General features: G+C 50.6%; 1 protein-coding gene across 3 annotated transcripts; it reads left to right on the top strand.

The window, feature by feature from the left end:
- The first annotated feature begins 27 nt into the window (after positions 1-27).
- On the top strand, positions 28-4707 carry SLC35H1 (solute carrier family 35 member H1). 3 transcript variants are annotated; one of them, XM_015881889.3, is made up of 9 exons: positions 28-183; positions 255-405; positions 1442-1505; positions 1616-1688; positions 1868-2036; positions 2318-2401; positions 2720-2895; positions 3567-3696; positions 3831-4707. In XM_015881889.3, the coding sequence occupies exons 1-9, from the start codon at positions 73-75 to the stop codon at positions 3953-3955; spliced, it is 1083 nt and encodes a 360-aa protein (XP_015737375.2). In that variant the 5' UTR covers positions 28-72; the 3' UTR covers positions 3956-4707. The 3 variants fall into 3 exon arrangements, 2 of the variants coding, with proteins under 2 accessions (XP_015737375.2, XP_085375898.1); XR_014935806.1 differs by lacking the exon at positions 1868-2036; XM_085519772.1 differs by lacking the exons at positions 1868-2036; positions 2720-2895; positions 3567-3696; positions 3831-4707 and having other exon boundaries at positions 2318-2508.
- The last annotated feature ends 11548 nt before the right edge of the window (positions 4708-16255 follow it).

Below are 16255 nucleotides of genomic sequence, written 5' to 3'. Positions count from 1 at the left end.
CTCCGCCGCGTCGTCACCGGTTCCTCCGTTCCTCGGCCCGGCGCTGCTGGTCGCGGGGCCCCGTTCGGTCGCATGGGGACGGGGGCGGCGGCGCTGGGCCGGGCTGCGCTGGTGGCGGCGCTGGTGCTGCTGTACTACGGCTTCTCCATCGGCATCACCTTCTACAACAAGTGGCTGATGAAGGTGCGGGGCGCTGGGCGGCGGGGCGGCGGGCGGCCGGGCGGCGGCGGTGACGGCGGCTGTCGGTCCCGCAGAGTTTCCCGTTCCCGCTGCTCGCCACGTTGCTGCACCTCCTGCTCATCTTCGCGCTGTCGGCGCTGTCCCGCTCCGTGCTGCGATGTCGCTCCGGGCGGCCGCCGCCGACATTGTCCTGGGCCGAGTGGCTCCGCCGGGCCGCGCCCGCAGGTACGGCCGGGGATGGGGCGGCGGGGGCTGCCCGCGGCTCGGGCCGTGGTTGTGTTGTCTCCGGCCGAGGACAACGGAGGGTATGAGACATCCATAGCACCGCCCCGAGCATCCACGGAGCGCTCCCAGCCCTCGGCCTGTCGTTGGAGTCGTGCTGCTCCGCGATCTGTCAATGCTGGGCTCCTGCCGGTGTTTCCCCTGTGCTGGGGGCCCGGTGTCGGGATGTGGCCCCACCAGTGCTGAGTAGAGGGAAGGACCATCTCTGTTGACATGCAGGTGACACATGGCCCGGCACAGCCAGGGCTGGCTCCCTTAGCAGCACGGAGTGCACGCTGCTCACTGTGTTCAATGTGATGCTAACTGGGGCTCCTGGGCGGTCCCAGCACCTGCTGCTGCCTGGGGTTGTTCCTTCCCAAGTGTGATTATGTGCCCCTACCCGTGGTCCACTTTATTAGGTTTCTGTGAGCAAAGCTCTCTGGCTGCCCGCCCCTCTGGTGCATCAGGTTCATCCATGGAGTTACTGAGAGTGCACTCACCATCCAAATCTACTGACAACTACCAATGACTTTCTTCTCCTTCCCATGCCTGGAAATGGTTTTTACTGATAGCTGTTCCATGACCTTCCCTGGGAATCTCAGCCTTTTGATATTAATACTGTATCAGGAGTTGTTCCTTCCCAGGTGCAGCTCCCTGCCCTCATCCTTATTGAACTTCATGAGGTTGTTAGCAAACCTCTCCATCCTGACAGGATCCCTCTGGACAGCTGTGTGACCCCCTGTAAATGAGCTGCTCCTCCCAGTCTATTTTCCAGCCTGGTGTTTGTTACATTAGCAGCTTTCTCTGGTTGGAATTTGGTCTTTGGCTCCAGAATAGAAACAGAGCTGAGCATATCCAAGCTGTGTTAGTATTGAAAAGTTAGTGAGAAAAACACCGTTATTTTTTCCTGACTCTGCTCTGTGTTTGTGGTCACTTAGCAGGGATTTCTTTTGTGGGCTGGAAGGCAGTTAATTTCAGGACGTTTTCTTTGATTCTTCAGCTTTGTCGACTTCCTTGGACATTGGGCTGAGTAACTGGAGCTTCTTGTATGTCACTGTGTCCCTGTGAGTACAGATCTCATCTTCCTTAGGAGTCCTAATAATTCTTCCTAATAGTGCTTCTCTGGTAAAAGACTGCATTGGAAGCTAATGATGATGTATTTTGGTCCTTACAGCTACACGATGACCAAATCCTCTGCCATTCTCTTCATCCTGCTGTTTTCACTGCTCTTCAAGCTGGAGGAAATGGTAAGAGTTCAGTGCAGTGCTTTGAGGGGGCTGAAGCTCAGGCACAGGGCGGCAGGAGAGATAACACACGTGAGAAACTTAAGTAGAGGAGGAATGCACTTGTGTGGGTGACTGAAAGAGTTAACTGTCTGTTCAGCTCTAGGAGTCTTGGTAGTGATTTTGTGTTTGCTCTCACCCAGAGGGTGCAGTTGGTGCTGGTGGTTGTGCTGATCGCTGGGGGGCTCTTCATGTTCACCTACAAGTCCACGCAGTTCAACACACAGGGGTTCATGCTGGTGCTCTGTGCCTCTTTCCTTGGGGGTGTTCGCTGGACTCTCACACAGATACTTATGCAGAAGGCTGAACTGGGTATGTAAAGAGCAGGAACTGGGAAGTGGTGCTGGCAAAGGGTGGGGAATGAGGAGGCTGTAACTTAGTGCAGAAACAGAACCTCCTGTGTAAGGGGCAGCATTTGAAACCTGGGTTGGGATCGTCTGTTGGTGGGTAATAAAGATAGCTTGGTCTCTGCAGCAGCAGCAGCCTGGGCATTGCAAAGAAGGTTTACATCTACACGTAGTACTAATAGCTCAAGGAATTTACTAATCCCTGGCTTGTTGTTACCTGATCCGTTATCGATTCTCTTCTTGCAGGGCTCCAGAACCCCATTGATATCATGTTTCACCTGCAGCCACTCATGTTCCTGGTGCTCTTCCCTCTGTTTGCAGTGTTTGAGGGTGCGTGAGTTCATTAGGAAAAGCAAGGGTAGCTTAATAGAGTGGTTGGGAGTTTGCTTAGCTGGTTTAAGATGGTTCGTGTAGTGACCACATGTGAACTTTACAAAGCAGTCCTTGAGTTACAAGGACCAAGATATAACTTAAGTAGAATGTCACAGAGTATGTAAGAGTTGTAGCTTGCCACACTTGTGGAAATAAGGGGACTAAAGACCTGGCTTTACATCCTCCTGATACTGGAATGTGAGCAGCTCAGCTGAGTCTTGTGGTGGGGCCGGGGGGTTGGGAAGGGTCCTCTGCTACTCACTGTCTTGTTCCTAGGCCTGCCTTTGTCCGTATCAGAGAGGCTCTTCCATTCCCGTGAAGCAGGAGCGATGTTCTGTATGGTAGGAAAGCTGTTGTTGGGTGGAATTCTTGCCTTTGGTCTAGGCTTTTCTGAGTTCCTCTTGGTTTCCAGAACGTCTAGCCTCACCCTTTCTATTGCTGGCATTTTTAAGGTAAGACATGGTTCCTGTGCTAATACTAAAGGGCAAGTACTGAGGCACCCCTAATGGGCCTAATGTGGTGGGAACTTCCTTACAGCCTCAGTGGTCATCTCCTATGTTTTATTCTCCTGACACAAAAGCTTGATGCTTTGACTTGCTGTCTCTGCAGTGAGGGCTCATCCCTGGTGCTCTGATGACAAAGAGCAGAGGCATTACATACTGTTAAGGTCCAAAGTTTGGTGGGATCTGGGAGGAGCTCGAACACGTGGGCCTTGTGACCATTGGATGGTGTGAGAGGGAGGAGAGTTGAGAATGTTTTCGTGCATCAGACCTGGATAAGGATAAACCTCTGGGTAGAGGTAACTCATTAACCTGATGTGGCATGTGCTGTCCTTCATTGAAAAGTACAGTGCATGTACTGCCGAGCTGGTTGGTGACATGTGAAAGTCAGCTATGTAGGAATCTTATAACTTCCAGATTAGATGAATGGTTCAATCAGGGGACGTAAAATCCCTGATCCCAGTTTGACAGGTTGTTCTGATTCTGGAATCTGTTGTTGGAACTTTTTACACATGGTGGAAGTCAACAGCCTGACATCTTGATTTAGGCTTGAGCTGCAAAATAACTTATGCACGTCTCGTCCGGTGCTGTGCTGCCACTTGTCATATTTTTTCTTTCCACAGGAAATCTGTATTTTATTCCTTGCCACGCACCTGCTGGGAGACCGCCTCAGTCTCTTGAACTGGCTTGGCTTTGCTGTCTGTCTGTCAGGAATCTCCCTTCATGTCATTCTCAAAGCTCTAAATTCCAAAGGTGATTCTGTTTTAAATACCTTTGTGTTTCACTGTAGGTGTTCTTGAGTTTCACCAGGAGCTGCACCTGATTCCAGGTTTGATGGGTGCTCCAGTGTGAGCTGGCTTCTTAGTAAATGAGCTGTTTGCACACAGGTGAGAAAACACTGAATCTACACAAAGAGACATGCTCTGAGCCTGACCTGGAGCTGCTGCTGCACCACACTGAACACGGGGAGGAGGAGGAGGAGGAAGATGTTGGAAGCCTACAACAGCACTGAATGAACGTGAAGCAGAGTCCCCTGCTCTGTGCTTGCCAGGTCATACAACTGCCTAAGGAGAAGGTCCAAGATTCTCTGTCTGACTTTCCAAAGGAGAACGAGGGTCCAGTGAGAGTCCTGCTGTTCTGCTGTAGTGTGGATCCATAGATGCTGCACAGCAAACAAGCAATATCCTTTGCCGGAGAGCAAACTTGGAAATTGAATCCCAGTTCAGCAGAAGTAAAATGGTGAGACTGGGAAAACTTTCTAGGGAATCCTGAAGGCTTTATATTGAGATTGCAGACCATGAGCTGTGGATCAAGTATGGACATGTCTGGACTGCAGGCTGAGTGGTTCCAGGATGGTTTTAGTGGTGTTTAGGCTTTAGCTGCAAAGAGGAAGGTAGGTGCATCTTCCTGTGCTTGTTTTGTGGTTCTGCCAAATGGGAGCTCCTGTCCTTGTGGGTGCAGGTAATTGCGTGTAATTCCCAGTGACAAGGAGCCTTTGTGCCTGGTGATATCCATGTGTGTATGTAAGGAGGGGAGTACTTATCAATCTGCTGGTATTTGGGATCAATTAAACAGGGCCAAATGATGTTGGGCAGAGAAAAAATGAGGGTGCAGGGAGTCCTGCTGGCCCTACAGCCGAGGGAGGAGAGGGCACAGGACGCCCAGCTTAAGCAGTAAGCTTACCAGAAAGTATGTGGGTATTTTTTATGGCTGGTTGGTTTTGGTGGCTTGGTTTTTATTTTCAATAAACTAGTTTTCTGATTCCCTACTGTCTGCACCTTATGTAGCTGTGCTTCAGCAAGCAGAGATCATCTCCCTTCTGAACTTTGTCTTAGACCCATGGCATCCTTGCTACTGCGTGCCCTATTGATTTGGACAAATACTTGCTCAACCTCAAGGTTGCTTGACCTCTAGGATTGGGATCCCTATTTGGAGGATCTGTCTACCTTGATGGTGCTAACAAGACCCCATATCCTAAGAACATGTGCTATTCTGTTTCACTGTAGGAACCTTATCTCTGCCCCATTGCTTTGGGTCAGTGAGAGCTGAAATTTTGTCCAGGGAAGTGGAATAGTGCAGGATTTAAGGCGTATCTACTTCCTTTCTGCTATGAAATGGGGTTGGGCAGCAGCTCTTTATTAAGTGAATTTCCTCATACTCAGAACCTGAAACATCTTGACTGATTGTCCCTCCATTGATTTTGCTGGGTAGCTTTCAGACTGGAGGCCTTTCTTGCTGCCTTTAATCAGGAACATATTCTGAAAAGAAAAAAACAAAACCAACAAACCAGCTGGTTCTGAGGAAAACTTTTGTTAATGCTGATCGTTTTACATCGTGTTCTAAAGGAGCCTGGTGCCTTGCTTTAGAGCAGACAGCAGGTGGAGCAGCTACCTCATGGAAAGCTGCTGGTGCAGCACCCCCAGGGGATCCTGTGTGCCAAGTGGGACGTGTCCTGGAGTGAGAATGGTTTGTTCTCTCCCTGGCTGGATTTTTCAATAGTTGGGGCTTGTGGTCCTTCCACTGGGGTTTACCATTTGCCCTGTTGAGAGGTGTGAGCACCATCCTCTTTTGTGAAGCACTGAGTGCTGTTTTTACATGCTGGAGGGCAGTGGTGCTTTCTGCATGTGGGCTGTTAGCAGTGTTGCAGCTGCTCTTTGCCTTTCATTTTTCACTCTCCTTGGACTGAACTTTAGGCTTCTTCCTACTGCATAGCTCTTGCCTGGGATTTCAGGTCCCTGCAAATCCAAGGTAAGGTGACTTTGTTCACAAAGATTTGCATCCCATATGGTGCTGAAAGATAAAATTTAATTGTGCCTGTGCAGGGTCTTGGGAGCCATAGGGCTCTGTAGTCTGGTGCTTCCAGAGTTGTTTCTTCTTTAAGGCAAAGGAGCCCTACAGCCTGGTGTCCAGCATTCTGTCTTTCTGACCTAGGTACAACCTCTTGGTGACTAATACACCACTGACATTTACTCCAGCTCTATGTGCTGCTAATGCCTTTTGGAACAGAGATAGTCAGGGTCTCCTGTTGTCACTGAAGCTGTTGCAGATGTGGGTCAATGCAGTGAGAGGAATGAGGTGGTCGTGCAGACCCCCAGCCCTACGTCAGGAGCTGCTTGAGAGGTTGGGAGGTCACTGTCTTCTGTGCCATTGTGTAGCATGGTTTGGTTTGCCTCTGTTTCCCGATGGAAGAGTGTGAAGGTTGGTCTTGCTGGAACAGTTGAGCACTGCAGTGCTGAGGGGACCTGCATGTGTGTGACAGCACCTTACATGGAGAGAACATGCACACGTGTTCCTGCTGGGGAGGTTTGTGACGGTCTGCACACACACTGACACAGCCAGGCACAGGAAATAAAGGGCTGTGATTGAATATTGATGACGTTTGAACTAATTAACGAGTGGAAGCAAAGCTGAATGAATCTGAGGTGCTGCACTCTTCCCACAAGCTCTGTCCTTGCCTGTAAGGCCAGGTGTTTACATGGACGCTGATTTTTGTTCCCTTCCTCCCCCCCAGGAGGTCTCTTTACTTGTGCAACAGCTGCTTGCCTTCCTGCTGGGATTTCAACACAGCAAACACCCTGAGGGCAAGGAGAAATTGTCCCTGCAAACCCCTCTGCACTCTCCAGTTCTCTGCCCAGAAAACATGGTCTCATCAGCAAGCTTACTGTCAGAGCTCACATGCATTTGCAATTTTTGCTATGTCAAATTCTTACCCTGCTTCAGCACCAAGGCTCTCCCGTTCAGCGCTGTGGTGTTGAGGTTTTGATGTTCACAGCCTTAAGTATCTGTACTCCAGGGGTGGTGAAGGACCTTTGCTCCTGGTTTGCACCCCATGCATGGAAATGACACCTTTTCATGCGGTTGTGCTTACCTGAGAGATTCTGTGTGTTGAAGCTGTCTGAGGAGTTGTAGGTTGGGAATGGCCTTAGGGGCAGAATTGTTTGTCTTGCTTTGCATTAGGAAAGGTGATGTAGCCAAAACAGGGTTGTGTGTGTGTAGGGGGGGATTGGGGTGGGGTGCTTAAGAAAGTGGTGGTGGCTTTTGCTTCCCTCTCGCAGATGGTCTTTCTGACAGGAGCAGGGATGTCTGAGTGCCTGGCTGGAGCTGTGCTGCCCACCTGGCCTTGGGGCAGCACCCAGTGCCTGCCCTGCTCAGGACCTTGCCAGGAGCAGAGCTGCTGCCGTTGTGTGGCAACTTGCCCAGTGAAAAGTAGCAGAATTGACTGTGCAATTGTTAATGAAAATCACAGGCAGGAAGTTGTAGCCAAGGCCTGTAATTGCACTAATTGGTGGCATCCTCATGAATGTGCCAAGAGCCATTCTCCTGATCTCAGCCTAGTAATTCTTCTCATGTCGTGTTTCAGCATCTCCTGTGTGAGGCAGAGCCACCTGCCTGGTGGACATCATCAGTGTGGAAGTTGCTGTAGATCTGCTCCTTTGTTTTCAGATGTTGAAAGTTTTCAGTGGAGAAGGTGTCGGAGTTGGTGCCGGGTATTGCAGCATTGCATTCTTCATCTGTGAGATGAGATGGATCAGCCCAGGCCAGGCAGGAACCTCGTGGACTCTCTCATTGGGCACCACTGCCAAGAGCCTGGTTCTGTTTTCTCAGGTAGCTTCTATGTGGTACTGGTTGCTGTGAGGGACCCAAAGCCATCTATCTCTTCCCCAGGCTGAACAAACCCGTCTCCCTGTGCTTTTCCTTCCAAGAGCATATATTCCAATCCCTGTATTACCATGCTGGCTCTCTACTGAACTCAATCCAGTTTGTCCATGTCTTTTCCTGTACTGGGGGGAAGCTAGATACAGTATTCTTCATAGAGTTTTCAAACTATGGGTACAGATGGATAATCATTTCCCTTGACCTATCGCCTGCTGTGTAGCTAGCAGTTAGGATGCCATTACATGCTACTGGCTCATGTTTAATGTCTTGTTTACTGAGATTTCCTGGTTCTCTTCATGAGAGGAGCAGGAGAGCCAGGGGTGGTCCTGGAGGCACTTGAACAGAGCCCTAGGCTGCCTTGATAGGTATTTCAGGCTGCTGTCATGGCACAGATACCACAGGGACATTCCCTTTGCTAGTGTGAGTTTAAAAACAGTGTGGTTTTGGGGGACTTGACTTGCAAAACTGTTAAGATGGTCAGGCCTGAAAGAGGAGGGATGGGCAAGACCACGTGGTGAACTGCTGCCTCTGCACTGGTATGGCTGACAGTTGTCCAGGTTCTGAGACAGGAGCAGGTTGGCCTTGCTAATAAGCTCTGCAGGCAGGGTCTACTCCCAGGTCTCTAAAGCGTCCAGATCCTCAACCTTTTCTTGTCCTCTGCATATTCTATGGAGATGGATGCTCCTTCTGCCCAACACTCTCTTCCGAAGTCATTTCTTGTGAGAGAAAACCGCAAACCCAGCATAGCTTTTGCCCTAGGACAGGTCTTTGGCTTCCTTGACACAAGTGCACTGTTAACATTCTCCCCAGTTTCCCTCCAGGCGTTTGTCCTCAATCTGCCAGTGTCCCTCAGCATCTGACCGCCTACCTGTGCAGGATGCAGCCTGCAGGATTCCCCTTGAAGCTCCGATTCTTCCCTACATCTCTGTTCTTTGATGTTCGGCAGCATCGCCCTTCCTGTTAACACTCTTATCAGAGCCCACAGCTGCACTCCCCTGCTGTTGGCACGGGGAGGGGAGGCAGTTCTGCACTGCAGTCTGATGGGCTTCGGTGTGGGTGGTAGGAGCAGAGAGATGAGGAAGGAAAGTGTGGGGAGAGGGCCTGGAGGAACGAATGTTCTTGTTACCTGTCCTTGCACCAGCCTCAGAGGGAAAGAAAGCCTTGTTCCCACCAGGGGCCATACCAGCATCCATCCTCTGCAGCAGTGCTGTCCATTGTAGGTTTGGGTAGAGGTAGGCACTGATCCTGGGTCCATCCCCAGGTGGCAGGTGAGACCAGTGGCTCAGGAGCTCCCTGCAGGTGGTTCAGTGCCTCCTCGCATGGTGCCAGCTGTACCTTGTGCTGCCAGCTTCATAGATTTTAAGGCCTGAAGTGGCTGTTCAGCTGTCCGGGGGCCCTGTGTAGCTCCAAGTGAGAAATGCCATTATCTTCTTTAGCCTGTAATGAACTCAGTATCTCTCAGCTGATGTATTTTCCATGACAGGATGGAGGATGCTAGGAGGCAGAGCAGATGGCACTTCCCTGGTAGCGTGGCCCAGTGCCGTGTTTCTTATTTGCACTTGCTTGACTACAGGCTCCATCCTCTTTTCTTCACAAAGTTAAAGAGCTCTTTCACACCAAGTATTTTCTCTCTGTGAAGTGCTTACAATCAAATCACCTCTCAGTCTCCCTTTTTGGTGAGATAACAGACTGAACTCTTTCATTCCGTCTCTGGCAAGTGTTTTCTCCAGCCTCCAAATCACATTTGTCATTCTTCTGTACATCCTACATTATCTTATGTATTTTTTTTTTCAAATCCCTTTAGAAATGTGGGCACCAGAACGGATCGTCAGCGCCATCCCACTCATCGCAACCATCCACATCTCTGAGCTTGCTGCCACTGCTTTCCCCACTGAGAGCATGTGCAGGAGACTGGGAGTGCTCTGTGTAAAGCAAAAAGGACTCTGTGGTCCCGTGAATGGCTGATTTCCCCTCAACTTATTATTAACCCAAGTGGGTCAGTCTCATTGTCATTGCCCACTGGGGTTGGAAGCCGTCTTGGAAGGGGCTGCCCCACCAGGCTGGCAGGTCCTGGAGGATAAGAGAACGAAGAGCAGTGAGTTATTGCTAGGAATTGCATTACTGTTCCCATCATTGGTTCATGACCCTTAGTTGCCTTCCCCACAGCCACATCTTCCATGGAAAAGCAAGCAAAGGGAGGCTTTAAACAGAAAAGAGGAGGAGGCACCTGACCAGAAAAGGGCACAGAAAACAAGGGATGGGAATGGTGAGAGATTCAGCTGGAGGGCATGAATGCAAGAACTCATTCTGTCCGGCACTGAAAGGGCTTTGGTGGGACACAGAACTGTCCTACAAGACCCCCCCTTTAGCATAAGTATCCCTGCTACCTTAATTGCTCTTAAACTTCTCAGCCTTGCAGGACTGGGTGATTGCTTTATCAGAGCTGCTTGCATTAACAGGCAGTAATGGGCACCTGTGCTAAGGAGCCTTTTTATGATTACTGCTGAATGCAGATCAAACTCTCCACAGCTGGGAGATTACGTGGGGGAGGAGTGGTAATGCTCATGTTTACCCTGTCTTTCCAGCAGGTGCTCCTCTTCCCTCAGGGCTGAAGCATTTTTGGTGTTTGTTTCTTGTGCCTTAAATCTGCAGTAGCACCAGCCAGGGCTCCATGGGAAGCATAGCTGTGTGCTTCTCTGGAGCATAGAGAACAAGCGCAGCTCACGCAGTGCTCATCTCTGTTCTTTGTCACGTGGGTGTTTCGTACAGAAGCTTCTGCTAAAAATCTTACCTTGACTAGTGAAGGCATGAGAGGGATTTGGTCCTTGGTTGTTCCCTTAGCCCTATGCATCACCAGCTGTGGGGGCTCTCCCCCTGGCATACAGCTCCCTTGGCTCCTGCTGCATCAGCGCTCCCTGTGCACTGGGCCCAGCCCCCTTCTGTTGCCATTTGTCATTTCTGATCCAATAAATAACAGTACAGTGAGGGACTGATTTAGATTGTGGGTAGGAGCCCTAGGCTGTGTGATGGAAGCACAGAGGGTTGGCTGCGAGCACCTGGGGGTAAACTGTGCTGGCATCTCAGGAGTGCAGCAGCCTGGTGGATCCCAGGTGGTGAGGAGGAGTCCTGCTCTATGGGGGAAGCAAGGCCTTTGTAGGCTTCACTACAGGACTCCTGTCCCACAGTTCTGTCTAAGAACCAAACCTTGAGCAGTAACAAATTGACCTCAGCTGCATTGCTCACCCTTTGCTCTGTCTCTGCAGGGTGCAGTGCTCTGGCAGAAGCCCATGAGAGGCCCCCATGACTGCTCCAGGGGACTGCAGCAGCTGTCCCACTGCCACCTACATCCAGTGCTCACAGAAGTGGCAGGAGTGGGTGCAGAAGGAGTTAAAACAGTGCTGGGAAAATTGGTATTTAATCCAGCACTGTCCCTTCTAGCAAACCTAGATGGGAAAATGCCTCCCTGTTGGAAACGGTGCCTCTCAGAAATGGAAATGCAGGATGGCTGGGGATTAGGGTGCCTATCGCTGGAAATGGGTTTCTTATCGTCTCTCTGTGTTGAAATGGTGGGACAGCCTCTGAAAATTGAATTGCTTTCCCTGTTTCTGCCTCTGCCATTGCATCCCTCCTGTACTGTGGCTTTGCACTTGCTTTCCTGCCTCTGGTCTCTCTTGTCCCAGTGCTCAGCAACGTCAGCAAGGAATTCATGTCTGTGGAGAGAGATGGTTCTGCAGCGGGCTGTGGGCAGGGCTGGCTGCATTGGGAGGGCTTCATTCACGGGACTCCCAAGGCCAGGATGCAGACCCTCTTTCCAAGCTTCCTTCCAACCCTGCAAGGACAGCAGAGGCAGAGCCTGATAATGGGGCAGCACACAAGGAGGCTTGGAATGATCAGAGGACATCGGGCACAACTGGAAAGGAGGACTAATGGTGAGGAGCTGGGGGAGAAACCAGTCTGAATGTGCAGCACGAAAGAGACTGAATTCTCATGAGACAAGAAGCAGCCTTGATCCCAGGGCTTTGCTGTGGCATGCAGAGGTGTGGCATCCCACATCTCTGGCTGTGACTGCAGTGGCCATTCCTCCTCTTTCCTCCTTGCAGCTTGTCTTCGTAGTGTGAAACACACGTGTCCACAAGCAACAGTCAATCTTTACACAGCTCTGTGATGCTCTCAGGCAAACCCACACAGCACGGCTGTTGAGCACACCAACCTGCAGCCATGGTGCTGCACCTGGGTTTGCTCACTGCCCTTATATCTTTCTCTGCCACCTGTGGAGCTTGCAAAGAAAAAATGATGGAGCAGAGATTATGGGAGCCAGCACAGAGCTGTCCCTGTGTCAGCTGTGGATACTGAGGGTCACCCAGCTGGGCTGTGCCTGGCCTGGATGTGCATTTTGTCACCTGGGGCTCTCACAGCCCCTTGGGTGTGGTCATGTGTTGAACAACTATTAAAACAACTTCTGTTTCATTTTGGGCTAAAGCTGATAAATCAAGGTGACTTTGGGGAGAGAAATAATTCCTTTCCTCGGATTTGCATAATCCTGGCTGGTGATATGATAATGGTGTTTGTTAAAGACAGGACACAATAAATTAATACTGTTAAGTTGTTGCTGCAAACTACAAAGCAGGTAATTTACTCGGGGTGCAAAGGAGAGAGTGAGTGCTGCAGGCATGGCCATGGCCTCTGTCCTCAGCTTTCACCACGTGCACCTGGGTTCAGCTGATGTGATGCTGCAGGACAAGTGAGGAAGAGCTGGTGTGATGCAGAGGTAGGGAGAGGTGCTCAGTAGGGGTGCACTGGAGCCTCACTCATTCCCTGGGCTGCTGCTGCAGCTCCAGAGCCATCCTTGCATGTCATATCCCACTGGAATCCTAATGCACCATTTATCTCTGCAGCTTCACAGCTCTATTAGAAGGAAGATGCTGTGTGGGAGCCAGAGCAGGGTTTCGAGCTAATTGGATTCTGTGTCTCCGTGGTTTCCCATGTAGGCAGGCAACAGGGATTAGTGCAGTGTTTCTGAGGAACAGAGGAGAGTTGAGGATGACCTGTATGGGGATTTCCTCCTGCATAACCCCTGCTGCTAGCAAAGGACTTTTAAAACAGGCTGTTGAGGTGGAATGGCTGGGAGCAGCATGTCCTTAATCTTTGGTAGAGTTGCTGCCTGAATTTCATGTTCTCTTCCTAATTCTTTGAGCCAGGTGCCATTCACTTTCCAGGGACTAAACCAGCTCAACCAGCCTCCAAGCACAAACAAGCCTGGCACTGTTCTGGTCTCTCCTGCTAACCCCTTTGTAGGGGAAACCAGATGGAAATCAAACTGTTGGTGTCTCCTGAGCACAACTAACCACCTGCCTGAGTTATTCCCTTTTGCCTCCCTGCTCCCCTTCCCAAGCCTAGCTGCTGTCTGGAAGCAGTGCACATCAGATATCCATCCTCCCTGAGTTCCTAGTCTGCCAGTGCAGGAACAGAATTCTCCTCATTAACATAGATTTATTCCTGTATCAACATTTCATTGCTTTAATTGCAAACCAGTCATACTGCAGGCAGTGGTGGCAATGCCTCCATTTACACTAAGCATTGGAGACAGCAGAGTACATATGGCACGTGGCTGAGTGCACACAGGTAGGACGTGCCACGGTGTCTGCGTGCAGAAGTGTGTGCTGTGCAATGCAGTGGCAGCTGGTCTGGGTAAGTGACCCTTCTTCCTGGCAATAGTGAGGCCCTGGGGCCCCATTCAGCTGAGCACCAGTGCAGGAGGATGCACCCAGGCAACGGTCTGCTGATCTGACAGCTCTGTAGGTGCAGAGAGGTACCGGTTCTTGACAGCCTGCTGCTGCATTTCATGCTCTCTGCTCTCCCACATTCTCACCCAAACGTTAATTTTACGGACGCCTTTATAAATCTCGCCGTTTTCTCCTGTTCATGGGCTTCATAGATTTCATCATGCTGAGAGATGGCACTTCTGGCCTCTGGTACCAAGCTATCAATTTAATACTCTGAGTGTAATAAAAAACATGGGACGATATTAACTCACAATTACTCTGCTGCTCCTTGCTGTAACTCGTTCTATTCCATCTGAAAGCTTGGGATGCAGAGTATGTGCATCAGCTGCTGGCAGAGCCACAGGCTCAGGGCAGCCAGTGCCTCCCAGCTTGGATCTACTCATTTCCCAAACTATGAGCTGTTCTTCTGCTTGCCAAGAATACAGAGGTGTCTGTCTGTACCTCTGTCAGACCAGACCATGTGGATGCTGAGATTGCTGCCTTCTAGAGAGCGCTTTTCCAGGTCTGTTGAGTAAATATAGACCTGGAAATCATTTTTTTTCTATTCTGTTCCCCCGCTATTTCATGAAGTCGGGACATTTCTCATACAGAAGGCTCCCCCAGCAGCCCAGCCACAGGGTGCAGCGAGCGCCCAGGTCCCAGCTGACCTATCACTCAAAGAGCAACAGCAGATGGATGTGAAAAGCCTTTAAATTCAGCACATGATCAATGCTAAACCGATCTCCCGGAGTCCTTTATAAGATTGCCCCAGCTTCATGCATCCAATTGTAACGAAAAAATCACTCGGCACACAGGGGAGATGTGAGAAACGCTGTAGATCCCATTTAGGATGCAAAGAGCCAGAGTAAGTAACTTCACATTGTTTCTTGCCGTAAATAATTTATCCAGCTTACATTTTGGTTTATTGCCCCTGCCCCCCTCAGCTCTATTTTACCAGTTTCCTTCTTTTGTCCTGAAATTCCCTCGCTGGGTCACTTCTGTCACTATGATTCCCTACCACACACGTGTGTGTGCTTGTGCACGCACAGTGGCACGACTCTGACCCAGTTCAGCTTCTGCTGGTTGCGGTTTATCAGGGCCACCAATGCTGGGCCAGGGATGCTGCCTTTTCACCCAGCTTCCTCACCCCGGGCTCTTCCCCAGCACAGCTTTTACACGGTGTCAGGATGCGTTAATGAAAACGTTTGGAATGCGTTAGCAATGCTAATAGTATTGCTGTACTAATTAGGAATGCCATTTGAACGAACTCTCGCTTAACGATACAAATTACCAGCCAGCCAGGCGCAGAGCGAGGGCTGCAGCTGCTGCATGGAGAGCAGCGATTACGGGCTGTGAAGTTCTGGCACCGGGCCTGGCAGCAGAATGAGGCCCTGGGCTTCTCTGTGCTGTCAGAACCAGGAGGATCCCTGCAGCGGGTGCTCTGCATCTGGGCCGGGGTGCGTGGTGGGCTCTGCCCTGATTGCACAGCCTTCCTGGTGCAAGCTCTGGTGGTACCACTGAGCCAGATGACCTGTGTGTCAATGCAAGTTGCTACAGCTGCAGAAAGAACAGGTTGATGTGTGTCCCCGCCATGGGAAGGAGCTTGTCTGGCTCTGTTGTACTGCAGTTCTGAAGCCCTTGGCAGCACGCTGGCTCTGGGGCATCCTGCTTCCTGGAAGCTTGGTGGAAAGGGCTGATTTACAAACAGACAGGTGTCCCCAGAGCTGAAAACTAGTTGGGAAGAGCAATGCCTGCATACCCATCCCCAGCCTGCTCCTGGTTATTGCTCCTGGATGCTCTGAAGACATGACACAGATTGAAAAGACTCTCCCAGTGGAAACCATTTGGTGCCCAAGGAAACCAGAGCCCTGCAGATACCTTCCAGGGAGTGGTTTTGTTGGGACAGGTGGATGCTGTAAGTATCCAACCCCACCTTTGGTTCTGTTCACCTCTTGTTGCTGTGAAGGGCAGGAGAGTTGAGATCAGAGAGTGTGGCCTGTTTGTCCGACCCAAATGGCACCTTCAGGAGCAGATCTTCAGACCTTGTGCAACCCTCTCTATTGGCTGTTCTGCTGCTCCTTCCAGCCAAGCAGCAGGTGACCTTTAGGAGAGAAATGATCCCAGCATCAATGTGATATTTTGCATGCTGTCCCCTTGGGAATCGGTAAGTATTTATAGGCCAAATCTGAGTTATTCTAATCCTTTGTTTTGTGATGTGCTGGCAAGGTGTCACCATCTGGAGGTCAGGGGCTGCTCTGGGTATTTTGAATCCAGACCAGAATGCCTGTAACGCCTGTGGGGCTCTTACTGGGCCTTGGTCCAACCAGAGCTGATACTAACGGGGTGCAGAGCGCTGCACAGCACAGCCCTGCAGGTGAGAGCTGTGGCACTCAGCACCTCTGCAGCCGCTCTCAAGGCTCTGACTTTGCTTTCTATTCAAAGAAACATCCTGGCTTGACCCCCATGCTCTTCCTGTGGGATCAGACATGCTGTGCCTATGGGCTCTCTGCTGGCAGACCCTCTGTGGCAGCAGCCAGTGGTCCGGGGCCGCGTCAGGCAGCGTTGACAGCCCTGGTGTGAAATAAGATGAATGGGCTGAAGTTGGTGAAAATGATTCTAATTTATAATCTGCTGCTTTGTGGAGCTCCCCAATTAATTCTCTGTAGATACATAAGTAGGCCACATGTTTGCTTTGCTTCAAGTGTAATAAACATTACGCTCTGTCCTTTGCTTTTGGTGCTGGTTCCTGTCAGAGCGTTAGTCCCTATAGCTAATTTCTCACACCTGTCTCCCAGGCTCCTGGGAGCTGGGCTGAGCACGGGGAGGAAACGCCAGGCTGCAGGAAACTTGTGGCATGGAGAGATAAATTGCTGATCAAAGGGCTAGCACACAGT

This window comes from Coturnix japonica, chromosome 19, assembly GCF_054131305.1.
Source record: "Coturnix japonica strain WE chromosome 19, WE-NBRP24, whole genome shotgun sequence".
In the NCBI taxonomy this organism is placed as follows: domain Eukaryota; kingdom Metazoa; phylum Chordata; class Aves; order Galliformes; family Phasianidae; genus Coturnix; species Coturnix japonica.
Note: the sequence above shows the minus strand (reverse complement) of the source record. Positions and strands in the feature narration are given on the sequence as shown.